The following is a 14,754-nucleotide window of genomic DNA, read 5'->3' on the forward strand; positions in this document are numbered from 1 at the left end:
CGACTTACAGCAAAAAAAATATTTTAGACGATAATTTATACAGGATGTTGCAAAAAGGGTAAACTAAGCCGAAACCTATATGTGCAGCATGGTATATCTAAGCCCGAAACTGGAATCAGAATTTCAAAATTCGCGAAAAATATAATCATTCTCATCATCAATCATTCATAGTAAAAAGTAACGTGACCAACATACAGTGAAACTATAAAGTCGTGAAATTAATGTTTGAGGAACTAAAATTTTCAGGAGCCTGGCACCATTAGAAAAGAAACATAAAAGTCATAACAATTGTTTATGTCAATAGGCGGTTGGCTGTTTTTTTGAATTTTCTTATTAATTATAAGGATAATCTAGATAAAAGCAACAATTTACGCTTGGTTGCAATTAGGAAGATGAAGAAAAATATTCGTAGTCAAGCTAGTGAAGTTATTTATCGAGTTTTTATACAATGTTTAGCGGAACATCAAGCTGGACACATTTTGTCGAATTTGGAGGATGTTTACGCTCGTACAGCGTGTATGACGGGTATGTAGCATTTTACAAATTGTAATAACTCATTTTTTATTAGTACCAACGCTTCATTTATCGATAAACCTAGGTTTAGAGCCCAAGTCGAACATTGTTTACATACCACTGATTGTAGGTTTCATCTGGTTTCAGTTGAGTCAAACCTTAACATTTTGATACTTGAAGATATATTTTTTGTTTACTTACTAAATTCACATTGTGTGAATTTCGGGGGCATTGTGTAACTCAAAAAGATTTTTTTATTTTGTTTTATAGTTATATCGGACCAGCGTGCCAAAGAGGGCAAAATATGGAATATTTCTAACTCCTGGAAGAAACAGAACTGGCCGTCCAAAAAGAGAAATTGATGTCTTTACTATGTGTGCCCTTCGTCAACAGATCCAGTTTTTATACAGTTGTAATAACGTTATCTAAATAAATATTTATTGGTTTCACTATTATAGCCTTCATATTAACACCTTCTAGCTTGTATAAGAGCTTTTTTGTGGATGGTAAGTTGTTTTTAAAATACATAAATAGGTAAGAAGTTAACAGGCCAAATTTCAAGTATCAAAGTCAGTTATGTTTCGCTATATAGGGTTGCTACATGAAAGATAGCAGTGCCCTCATTTAATTTCAGGACTTTATAGTTTCACTGTAGTTTCTATGGAAAATTAATTTTTTTTTTGCGAATTTTGAAATTCTGATTTCAGTTTCAGGCTTAGATATACCATGCTGCACATGTAGGTTTCGGCTTAGTATACCCTTTTTGCAACACCCTGTCTATTTTATTTAAACATAGTTATCTAGTATACTCTTTAGTTTAATAATTTTAGCCATTTGGAAAGGAAAGCTCAACTTCCTGGCGACCGACAGAGAAGGATGGAAGCGGCTGGTGTCAGCCCCAGACTCCTCGGAGGAGTAGCTGGAATGAAGAAGAAGAAGAAAGGAGAGTTGTTTACGTTGACATCTTGTTGTTTGCTGTGTGTATTTCCTTGTGTATTTTTTGGTGTGTGGTGCTGGTCACCGAATAAATAATTTTTATCTTTTATCTTTTTATCTTTATCTTTTTACATCTATGAAGACTCAGTTTAATCATAATCGTTATGCATGAGTAGTTTCCCATCACTGATTATTGTTGCTTTATGGTACAGCCATAGACAACAACGAGACAAAGACAAGACAAACTCGCTGTCAAATTTGACATTGACAAGCATATGATTTTAGATTCGGCCAATAGGAATCAAGTTAGAGTTTGCTGTCATGCGTCGTCATAGAAACGCTTTATTTTACGAATATTAGTTTTATTTTAATTTTTAGACCAGAATCGACATGGAAAATCACGAAGGTGAGTGAATTTACACCTAGCTTTCTTTAGTATCTACCGCCTCATCTCAAAAAAGTGGAGTTAGTGGTGAGAGTCTTTAGTAAATACGTGAAAACATGAACAGGTTCTCGTGCGAAGGTCCTTTATCCTTGATCGCTGATTAAATAATTACTCGGTAAGTACATATTTATTTATTTATAGTACCTATTAACTAATTTCTATTACATTATAATTAATGACGTTATATCTAAATACCATAACATCGATTCCTACGCATTTTGGACTAGGTACTCTCGTCTACCCGGGAATTAGATAAGTACGTATCTAACATTATATTTAACTTCATGTCCTTGGATTAGTTTACTTAAAATCGCAATACCCCATACACAAGTTCTGGAGATGAGATCTAACTTTCATCAAGGTCAGCTGACGATGACATGCAACCTCGTAACTAACAGCATATTTTATGGCACACCTAGGCAGGTACTTACTACAAAACAATTTAGCTCCAAGCAAGCACTAAAACTGATGTAGGCAGGCTTTATAGAACAACATTGCATTCCAAAGGTCTAGTTTCCTAACACAGAGGTTTGAAACAAATAAGGCATTTATCGTGCATGTAACTTTAGTTATTTGTGTAGGTACCTAAACCTATGCCAATGACGGAGCTAGACTGAGAAAGGGAATAATGAACAAGTTATTTATAAATCAAAATTGCAACATTAATTATCATTATCAATACTAATTTCTAGGTAGGTTTTGTCCGATGATACTACCCACCACCTTTGCTATACGTAATACTACCTTTTTTCTGTTTTTAAATGCATACGCCCTTAGGTATAATTTGATATTATTTTTAGTAGTAGGTACCTAATCGTAGACTTGAGAAAACATTACGTCATACCGGCGAAGGCGTGACCGCGCAATAGCGACCATAAGCCACATAAGTCATTGCAGAATTGCTTGCTGTAGAAACAATTCAAATAATACAATACTAAACTCCACAAAATCTAACGTAAGGTACCTACATAGTCTCTAATATCATGTGCCTCTAATATGGTACCTTCATAATCAAATTTTAATGATCAACAATATAATCAGCAGATTCCTGACAATCCACTGTATTGGATATGTTGCTGCTTCAAAACTGCATTCATAATTATAAATCATCTTATCGTGAATACTAATTCATCAGCTAGCTGATGTGTAGGTAATATTCTATGATAATATCGGGCACATGATTGGGTAAAGTAGAATTGAGAAGAGACGTATAGGTAGATAATTATACCATTTAATAGCATCCTTTTATAAAATCAGCCACTTCTTACTATGGTTTAATTGGTCTGGTCCACAAGACAAGATGCTATCAAGTCTTAGTTCCAAATGTTCAAAAGACTTGTCAATTAAAGCCAGCCCCTCTAATGAGATCTAGACAATGGAGTCAGTCAACACAACACTGCTGATTCTGATGAGTCACCTTCATTAACACAGAACTAAGACTCTATTCCGGGTCGAACTATGTAGGTAGCTAGGTGTAGTATAGATATAATGCTTTGTACAGAATGTTGGATAGAGGGTAACATGCCTGAAACACGTTTCCCGCCAATTCACAAAGCTCGTACAAACCCCATTATAAGTTCTATGAAGACATCTATGGGATTTTATTCGTATTAAAATGATCAGCCTAAACTAAAAGATAATAAACGAAATGTTTAGTCTGATTCATGGTAATGATTACATCGTTTGCTTCTCTGAATCCAACTTGCACAAGAAGTCTTGCCAACAATATAGATTATCAATATTTCCATTTAAATATCTGAATATAAATCGTAACTTGAATGGGTAATCAGCTCGACGATCTAACCGCGCCACTAAACATCATAATTACTTTTGATTTTCTAACGCAAATCTAAAGCAATCATGCACCGATACAGCATGGGTACACACCGTCTAGTGCCTACCATCCACTGCTGGCGATGCGATATGCTATAACGGGCCTTGCATGGTAAAAAAAATGATTTCGGTTTGGTCATTCTAACAATAATGGTATTTATTTTACACCGCTACCTAGCTTTTCGCGACTGTGAATCAAAGTATAAGTCCTCTCAAAGTAAAATAATGCAACATCTTTTTTGTTCCTAGTCTATATGATTGGCTATTTGGTGTTTCAACAAACATTAGCAGTAAGTTCCGAGCAATCACCTCTAAGAAACCTCGGCTTTAGAAAAGCCCATTAGCTGCTATGAACTTATTTTGGAGAAGCTCGCAGTGCACGCAAAGTTTTGTATTTAAAACATTAATAATGTAAGCAATAAGTACAGTGAAACTATAAAGTCCTGAAATTAAATGAGGGCACGGCTATCTTTCATGTAGCAACCCTATATAGCGAAACATAACTGACTTTGATACTTGAAATTTTGCCTGTTAACTTCCTACCTATTTATGTATTTAAAAACAACTTACCATCCACAAAAAAGCTCTTATACAAGCTAGAAGGTGTTAATATGAAGGCTAATAGTGAAACCAATAAATATTTATTTAGATAACGTTATTTAACTGTATAAAAAAACTGGATCTGTTGACGAAGGGCACACATAGTAAAGACATCAATTTCTCTTTTTGGACGGCCAGTTCTGTTTCTCCCAGGAGTTAGAAATATTCCATATTTTGCCCTCTTTGGCACGCTGGTCCGATATAACTATAAAATAAAATAAAAAAATCTTTTTGAGTTACACAATGCCTCCCAAATTCACACAATGTGAATTTAGTAAGTAAACAAACATATATCTTCAAGTATCAAAATGTTAAGGTTTGACTCAACTGAAACCAGATGAAACCTACAATCAGTGGTATGTAAACAATGTTTGACTTGGGCTCTAAACCTAGGTTTATCGATAAATGAAGCGTTGGTACTAATAAAAAATGAGTTATTACAATTTGTACAATGCTACATACCCGTCATACACGCTGTACGAGCGTAAACATCCTCCAAATTCGACAAAATGTGTCCAGCTTGATGTTCCGCTAAACATTGTATTAAAACTCGATAAATAACTTCACTAGCTTGACTACGAATATTTTTCTTCATCTTCCTAATTGCAACCAAGCGTAAATTGTTGCTTTTATCTAGATTATCCTTATAATTAATAAGAAAATTCAAAAAAACAGCCAACCGCCTATTGACATAAACAATTGTTATGACTTTTATGTTTCTTTTCTAATGGTGCCAGGCTCCTGAAAATTTTAGTTCCTCAAACATTAATTTCAGGACTTTATAGTTTCACTGTACAACATTTTGCTTGTCATTGTGTGTTGAATTGGTATTCAATTATTTTTTATCCATTTTTGTGGGTTAGTTTCACGTAATCGCCTTAAAGTGTTGTCGAAATAATAGGGCTTATAATATAAATACGAGTAAAATCACGAGTGTTTAAACTTGCCTTTCTGCTTTGTTATAAAACTTGCATTGAGATATTCATATAATTAAAAGGTATATTTATAATTCGTCTATTTAATAGTCCATGTTTCTGTAAATCATAAATTCACTGTAATTACTAAGTATTCTTATCACATAACTACAGCCGCTGATTCTAACGGTGCAAGCCCGCAGCTTCGAAAACCATGTCACTTGACAACAGATCGACTGACAGCGTATTTAGTACCGATTTACCCTCGTTTTATCATTCTAGACTAGAATTTTTATCGATACACATACGCAATACATGCTGATGTACCTAATTAGTCAGTATATAAATGGCCTACAAATCAGAAATACCGATTACCTATGTATGTAACATATTAATGAAGTCCTTCAAAAACAAACTAAATTTATCACGTAACGTAAGGGTATACAAACATATAGCAGAAATCCGAAGTTTGAAAGATTGTGTTTTCGATTGTTATATTAATGTAATAAAATATCTCATTATTATTATTAAGATTGCCGCGTAGGCAGAGAATCTCCCACGCATAATGCCTGGATCAAACCTTGCGGCAGTCAAATGGTCATCATCGAAGGCCAATGAACGCATCTAAATGCAAACCAATATTTTTTTATACACAAAGGGCCTCTTCTCATCCATCTTTAACATCACGTCATGACTTAGCAAAAGTGCCGTGGGTGTAGGAATGTTGATATTTTGTAAAATATCTTAATTTCATACTTATGTATATCCCAGGGACGTTTGATCGTATGAATGAAATTACCACAAGTCACTTGAGTATTTCTTAGAATATCCTTGTCTAATATGGAAATCCCTATTCTTGTAACGTAAATCTGCATTAAACGTGTCATATTGCACTGCGCCCGCGCAACTTAGAATATGATAGAGAAAGTGCCATATCGAATGTCACACCACTTCTCTCAGCAGCGAATCGGACACACGACACTACAACGCCGTCAATCATACAATCAAATGCAATCAAAAATCACTGATATTATTGGCACAAACAAACGCCGATGGTACCTAGTTAAGCTTTATTGCCATTTGCAATTGAAAGATGGTTGTTAGTCGTTTGCGCATCTCGGACCATTAGTTTCTATGACATTTGGCCCTGTTTTCTAACTAAGCGACTGTTGAGAGGCCGTTGACTCCTTGCTCAATGCCTTTGTTTGCAAGGATCCTTGCATTTACAGAGGAGTTACGTGATCTAGAGACAGGTGTTAGGTTAGTTCCTGTATGCCCTAGGTACAATAAAAACCTATACACGGAAAAAGCGGGTGATGGTTTACGGTGGATTTTTTCAAATGAGACATAATAAAGTAGTTACTGCCAGTGCCAAGGCTCCGTGTTGAATATCATAATTTATTATACTTGACAATTTATTCATTTTGCTAGTTGTCTGATATATCAGTCCCATAGTATGGCACAATCTTATTGTAGACGCGGAACGGCTTCTAAGTTTAATGTATAGAAAAAGCTATAAAATATCTTTATGGCACTAAAATGTGTTACAGATTGAGAATGGCCTGTGTATACATAATTATAGCTGAAATTTGAATTTTTATGTCTGTTGAACCTACCTTCTAAAGAAGTTAATTTTAAATTACTTTTTGTATGAAGCGTTCAGCATAAAAAAATGTCTACACTCGAATCTGTGTTGTTTTACACTCTGAAATTACGATTGCTATATGCTATATGTATTTGTGGGACACAAATTATAAAATAAGACAATAATATTCGAATCTTGGATATCGTTAGTTTGATTATGATGTTGAATTGATATTCCATAGCATAGATCCAAGATGCTACTAGGTATGGTCTATTTTAGGCCACCTGCGATGCTAGTGAATAGGAAATTGGCATCATCAATCATTGACTTCTTTTGACCTATATTCTCTATTTATACTTGGAATATAACTCATTGAGATTGTCGATTATGAGAGAAATGCGAAATGAGATTAGATATCTTACGTAACGCATTGCCTCTAGTCTTATTATGTTGCAAACTTTCTTAAAATATCGATGTTTATTGATTGTTTTCTGCTGAAAAATTGTCATTGATTTGTTAATTTATTTATCTACTTTGGTAAGAGCTCGTACTTGGGTTAGCAGAGGTGCATTTTTAAGGATCCAATACCAGCATTTTTCGTTTCTATTACTTGAAAATAACAAAAGATATACATACATATGTATTTAATATGTCTCTTTTCTGGTATATGAATTGGTCTATGTAGGTATTTAAAATAGCCTAAAGGAATGCTAAGCAAGGATGCATTTGAGTCAGAATGTTGTTTACTCGCAGTCAATAACGCATAGTGCATTTGACTTCCCTCTCCGTGTTTAAAAATAGAATAATCGAAGAGATGTTAAAAGGTTAATCCATTAGTGCCCATTAGGAAGTACAGCCAGAAGTTTGAATCACAGGACATTTGAATTATAACTTTGTTCTATTTTCTTGTCCTCTACAACTTACAAAAAATTAATTATTTTTTCAATAGTCAGATTAAAGTTATCTGAGGAATAATTCTGATGCTGTCGCGACTGAATGTTTGTATTAAGCTGCGTACACACCGGGCCAACGAACGCCCAACGAACGCCAACGGTTATCCCAACGATGGATATTTATCATACATAATACAGGGCAGATTGCAGCAACGAAGGCCAACGTAACCTGTTCGTTGGCCTTCGTTGGCCCGGTGTGTACGCAGCTTTAGACAGTCACAGCTACAATTTTATTCCCCAGCTGACTATTGAAAAATCAGCCCTAAATGTTTTTCGTTGGTGGGTTCGGTGACTTACAAACATTTTACAAACCCTTTGTAAGTTCTATGAATTTAGTACGTTAGTAGTGACACGCATTATTATGGCTTGTAAATCGTGTGGTAGTGAATGGTCAATTATTATCTTTGTCCACATGCGCTAACACCATATCATTATAATTATTTATAGCTTTATTCCAGCTATATCATCCACCCATTGTCAGTTTAATTGAGTGGCTTCTTATTGAATTATTTTCTACGTAAGCTTACATATAGTTTTCAGTTGCTAGTTTATTTTATTGGATATACGACAAGACCCCATTTATGTGCAAGCATTTTATAGAGCAATTTTCTCCATATATTTTTTTCACTTGTTGCATTTATAACACAACGTATGTTGAAGCGCCTGAATTCACGCACCGAGCACATACTAACATAGGCTAATTAGATGATTTAATTGTATTAGGTACTATCACTTCACTTGCGGTTCTATTCATTGCAATACAGTTATTATATCGTCAGCTCCCGTTTTTTATTAATAAACCTCCCGGATACTCCCGAACATGGTCCTTCGAGCCGGATGTGAAATTTGCATTGTTCTACGTGAATATATAAGAAGAAGTGACGTGCAATCAATTAAAAGCGGAGTTAATTAAAATTAACAACTGATTGGAGGTTACCGGCAACGTGGAAGTTGGACAAATTTTGGATTTACGTGGTGTTAAGTCTGGACTTATGAGTGATTATCACCCAACACTCTCATTTAAGGTATAAGTATAAGTGTTAATCACTGGACTTAAAAGGTTGGTTGAATTATATAACTTTTGTTAAATTTCTTTCGAGTTAGAATTGTACCTATCGCATCGTTAGTTAACAATAGCAAATATAACATAAATTTGCAGTAATATAGTCTCATTATCGTATTCATAAGAATATAGTTAGCTTAGCTACATCAGTTTGACCTATATTACATTAATTGTTACATTCCTATCAGCGAGATTAGCGAGGTAATTCATTAACAAAAGGTTCAATGTCAATGCACTCATAGTCAAGGTTAATTTAAACTTCAGACTTATTTATTTACAACCGTAACTGTAATTTACACCATAATAATATCAATACAACACTTGTTATCTACGTAAACATATTAAAATATTGTTGTCAAATCATTAAAATATGTACAGGTTGTATTGATTAATTAATTTCCAATTTACTGTTTAGAACATTAGTAATTAAACATCAGGTAATTTGCTACAGTAATAAAAGTATTTACATTACAACATAATATCGAGAAGTTATTAAGACAAAATAAAAGTTATTACATAATAAAATTTAGTATAAGTACACAAAGATTAAAACAGGGAATATAATTATTAAATAACATTATATAAAACTTAAGTTAACAGCTGTTTTATCTCAATTCCAGGTTGATACTCTCGTCTGCCAAAATGACCACCGAAGAGAAGCTAGTTAAGAAACGGAGCAGCTACAAAGGCCGCTTAACTATGTTTATTAGTTACCTAGACACGGTAGAAAGTTTAAAAAATTCCGATATTGCTGAATTGCAATTGCGTATAGGTAAGGTGGAATCATTGTACGCGCAATATGACGAGGTGCAGTTGCAACTTGAATGTGCAGCTGATGACATGCAATCCCAGTTAAATGAGCGATCTATGTTCGAGTCACAATATTACAAAGCGTTGGCCAGAGCTCAGAATTTATTAACTAAATATAATAAAAGTAATAACGATGATGCTTGTAGTGAGAATGTTACCCGAGCTAGCAATCATAGGCTTGTTAAATTACCTACCATACAACTGCCAAAGTTTAGTGGATCGTACGAGAACTGGTTGGAGTTTCATGACACCTTCAGTAGTCTAATTCACACTAATGATGAGATTGACGAGATTAATAAGTTTCACTATCTACGTGCCTCTCTGGAGGGATCTGCTGCTGTGGTGATTCAATCATTTGAATTTTCAGCTAGTAGAATAGAAGAATGTTTATTTTTTTGACCAAAAAAACACACAAAAAGTAACTTAATATTAATATGGCCTAAAATTAACTTAACTTTAGACTTATACAGAAAAAATATCTGTTTTGAGTTTTTGGTGGTAACAAATAATGCAGTAGTTTATTATGTATTTTTATAACTTCTAAACTAGGTAATTATGCTGTAGCTTGGAAGGTGCTATGTGAGCGTTTTGATAACAAGCGGCTGCTGATACAAAATCACGTTTCAGCATTATTTAATATTGACCCGATCTCAAGGGAATCATCTGTCGTTTTGAAACGTTTGATCGACAACTTGAACAAAAACCTGCGAGCGTTAGAATCATTAGGTGAGCCAGTTAAACAATGGGACACACTTTTAATCCATATTGTTACGCATAAATTGGATCAAAAAACTTACCGTGAGTGGGAGGAGTGTAAAGGACGTTTAGACCAGAATAGCTCCATCACGTTTGATTTGTTTATCCAATTTGTGCGTGGCAGGGCTGACTTAATCGAGACTTTAGAGATGTCCCGTAACTTGAATTCGACGTCACATAAATCGAGTTCTAAACTAAAGGCGATGGTTTCCGTACAGCACACTAACAAAAACAATAACTCCAACACAGACTCAATTAAAAATGTTTGCCCAAAATGCAATGGTGACCATAATTTATCTAATTGCACACAATTTCTTGCACTAAGTAACGAGGCTAGGTATAACTCACTGCCAAATTATAAGGTCTGCTATAATTGTTTTAAAATAGGTCACTACGCGAACCACTGCAAGAAGCCAGGTTGCAAACTGTGTAAACGTAAGCACAACACTCTCGTCCACGTCTCAGAGCCAAAAGTAAGTAATGCAGTGGCAACTGACAACATCTGTCAAAGGACCGAAAAACGGTCTGTATTTGAACCTTCGACGTCTGTTGCTGCCACTGCACCTGCTAGCATAAATAATGTAGCTTTATCTGCAAACATCGGTCATCAACAGCAAGATGTGCTATTATCAACCGCATTAGTGATATTGCTTGATTGCAACAATGTCGAACACGTCGCGCGCGCAGTTTTAGACAGCGGAAGCACATCCAGCTTTATGACCGAAGAGTTGCACATGCGACTAAATCTAGATGTCGCTCAGATAGATAGGTCAATTATGGGAATTAATAACGTGACTTCTCACGTAGGCAAAAGGTGTCGTGTACACTTAAAATCTTTAGAAAAATCTTATTCTACAGATCTTCATTGTTTCGTTTTGCCATCAATTACGAGTAATGTCCCCGGCCGCGAGCTAGATCTATCTACTTTACAACTGCCTTCTCATATTTGTCTGGCTGACCCTACATTTTATAAGCCTGCCGAAGTCGATATTTTAATCGGGGCTGATCTCTTTTGGGATTTGTTAGGGTCGCAAAGGATTAAGTTAGGAACTGGTAGGCCTGTTCTTTGTGAAACTAGGTTAGGATGGATTGTTTCAGGTCCTAACACTAGTAATTATGCCTCTTTGATTTCAAGCGAAATCAAATGTAACTTCGCTAAAACTGAATCACATTTTACTGGTGAGATGGATGACATTAGACAGGACTTGACGCGGTTCTGGCAGCTAGAGGAAATTAATTCCAAGTCATCGTCATCACATTACTCGCCCGAGGAGAAGTTATGCGAAGATCATTTTGTTCAAAATACGTCTCGTCTTCCTGATGGACGATTCTGCGTTCGGATACCTCTTAAGAACGACCCTGAGTTGTTAGGTGACTCTCTTAAAAGAGCTACACAGTGTCTGTTTTCTTTAGAACGTAGTTTGAAGCGTAAACCTGAGACAAGTCAAATGTACCACGACTTTCTCACTGAATATCAGTTGTTAGGCCATATGTCTGAATGTGAGGGACCTCATTCCTGCGCTGGAGCCTACTTTATTCCGCATCACGGAGTGTTACGTGAGAGCAGCTCCACGACAAAGCTACGCGTCGTGTTCAACGCAAGCAGTCCTACAACTTCAGGCATTTCATTTAATGATCTACAGATGGTTGGCCCGGTAGTCCAGGATGATTTGCTGTCTATTTTACTTCGTTTCAGGCAGCATAAATACATTTTATCAGCTGATGTGGCGAAAATGTACAGATGCATAGAAGTACATCCTGATGACAGAAATCTACAGCAGATTGTCTGGCGTGATAATTCTAGTCATCCCATCACAGCCTTTAAATTGAATACTGTCACCTATGGTACAGCCAGTGCTCCGTTCCTTGCTACGCGCTGCCTTAAACAACTTGGCCTTGAATGTAACGACAAGAAGACAGCTGAAATCATATTGCATGACTTCTACGTCGATGACTTGCTCACAGGCAGCGATGATTTGGAGGAAGCCAAGGCAATACGTGAAAGCGTTACCACGGTGCTAGCATCCGCAGGTATGCCATTGAGAAAGTGGAGGTCAAATGAACCCGAATTGCTTTCAGAGATTTCTGAGACATCACTTGATCTTAACATTGGTTCTCAAGAGCCGAACAAGTTGTTAGGTCTTGGTTGGCATTCGGATTCAGATGACCTCTGCTTTCCATTAAATTCATTGGTAACTGATGGCAATACCAAACGTGAATTGCTTTCTGTTATTGCTCAGGTGTTTGACCCCTTGGGTCTTTTAGCTCCATGTATTATCACCATGAAAATGCTCATGCAAGGTTTATGGTTGGACAAGCTTTCATGGGATGAACCGTTGCCTTCGGAGATTAAGAAGCGATGGAATGAGATCACCAAATCTTTATCCCTTTTAAATGCCGTTCGCTGTCCACGAATCATGGTTTGTGACGCACATAAAACTGTGCAGTTGCATATATTTTCAGATGCATCTGAGCGCGCATATGGTGCATGCGCGTATGTTCGCAGCGTTGATAGTACAGGAGATGTCACGGTTCGATTATTGATAGCCAAAAGTCGTGTAGCACCGATTAAGCCAGCGACAATACCGCGTTTGGAGTTGTGCGGTGCTTTAATGGGTGCGCGACTTTTTGAGAAGGTGGTCGATTCACTTCGGATCAAGATTGATCAGATCTTCTTTTGGTCAGACTCCACAATTGTCTTGGGATGGTTAAGAATGTTGCCTTGTAAACTTCAGCCCTTTGTGCGTAACCGCGTAGCTGAAATATTAGAAAAGGCTGGTAACCATACGTGGAGACACGTTCCCACAGATTTAAATCCAGCAGACCCAATATCTCGTGGTGTGGATATTGGTAACCTGCTTGGTCTGAAGTTGTGGTGGTCTGGTCCTGAATTCTTGAAGAATGATCTGTCGGAGTGGCCTTCTCAGCCCAAGCATGTCGGCCCTTTACCGGAGACACGTCCTGACGCTGATGTATCTTTGAATGCAACTATTTCTGAAGGAAAAGCATTCGTTGACTTTAGCCGCTTTTCAAATCATTCACGGCTTATCCGTGCAGTGGCTTATGCTTTGCGTTTTATTAAACATTGCAGGAAGCAAATTTCTGAGACTGACTATTTGACAGACGAAGAATTACGTAAAGCATCAAATCTATTAATTTCAAAATGTCAAGAGGATTCTTTTCCTGAGTATAAATTACTATTAAATAAAGAGAGTTTGCCTAAAAAAAGTCCATTGCTTAAATTTAACGTTTTTATTGACGATGACCACATCATGCGTGTTGGAGGTCGTCTTGATAACTCAAATTTTTCGTATGATAAAAAGCATCCTATATTACTACAGTCCACTCATTTGTTTACACAACTATTATTTACCTATCAACACAAAATGTTGATGCATGCCGGCCCACAGTTGTTACTGGCATGCATTAGGGAAACTTATTGGCCAATAGGAGGTCGTAACTTAGCGAAGGCCTGCTATCACAAGTGTGTACTATGTCAACGCATGAAGGGTAAAGTAGTGACTCCTTTGATGGGAAACTTACCTCAGCAGCGTCTCCTTCCAGGTGGTTTTCCTTTTGAAAGTGTGGGTGTTGATTACGCCGGTCCCATCATGAGTGCATCTCGTCAAGGTCGCGGGTGTAGGCTTGTTAAGGTGTATATCTGCATCTTTGTCTGTTTCACTACCAAGGCAATTCATTTAGAGTTGGTAGGTGATTTAACAAGTAATACCTATTTATTAGCAATGCGCAGGTTCATTGCACGTAGGGGAAAGCCTCTCCATATATTCTCTGACAACGGTACGTCGTTTGTTGGTGCGTGCAATGATATTTCCGCCTTCCTAAAAAGCAATTGCAATTTTTTGAGCGAAAATATGGCCAATGACAACATAAATTTCCATTTTATTCCGGCTTATACGCCTCATTTCGGTGGTCTTTGGGAGGCGGGTGTCAAGTCAACCAAGTATCATTTACGGAGAGTGTTGGGAAATTGTAACCTAACTTACGAGGAGCTTAACAGCACCCTCACCCAGATTGAAGCAATTTTGAACTCCAGGCCGCTTACTCCACTATCATCAGAGCCTTCAGATTGCACCCCACTGACGCCGGGACACCTGCTCATCGGACGTGCCCTGACTTCCTTGCCGCAGCCAGACTATCAGGATCACTCCACTCCTCTTTTGACCCGCTTCAAACGCATTGAGCAACTTCGCCAACACTTTTGGGAAAGATGGAGCAAAGAGTATGTCTCGGAGCTGCAGCAGCGTGTAAGATGGCGTTCATGCAAGGATGGTCTGAAGCTGGACACCTTGGTCGTTGTGAAGGAGGATAACCTCCCCCCCCTGAAG

The 14,754-nt window shown here is 36.9% G+C and overlaps 1 protein-coding gene across 3 annotated transcripts in view; it reads left to right on the forward strand.

Moving 5' to 3' along the window:
* The first annotated feature begins 1,749 nt into the window (after positions 1-1,749).
* LOC119693443 (putative uncharacterized protein DDB_G0277255) overlaps positions 1,750-14,754 on the forward strand; it is a 38,345-nt gene continuing 25,340 nt past the window's right edge. For all 3 annotated transcript variants that reach the window (XM_048626569.1, XM_048626581.1, XM_048626584.1), the window contains exon 1: positions 1,750-1,855. In XM_048626569.1, the coding sequence (XP_048482526.1) occupies positions 1,840-1,855 (16 nt within the window). In that variant the 5' untranslated portion in view covers positions 1,750-1,839. The remainder of the gene's footprint in view (positions 1,856-14,754) is intronic.

The sequence above is a fragment of the Plutella xylostella genome, chromosome 3 (genome assembly GCF_932276165.1).
Source record: "Plutella xylostella chromosome 3, ilPluXylo3.1, whole genome shotgun sequence".
NCBI classification, from domain to species: Eukaryota; Metazoa; Arthropoda; class Insecta; order Lepidoptera; family Plutellidae; genus Plutella; species Plutella xylostella.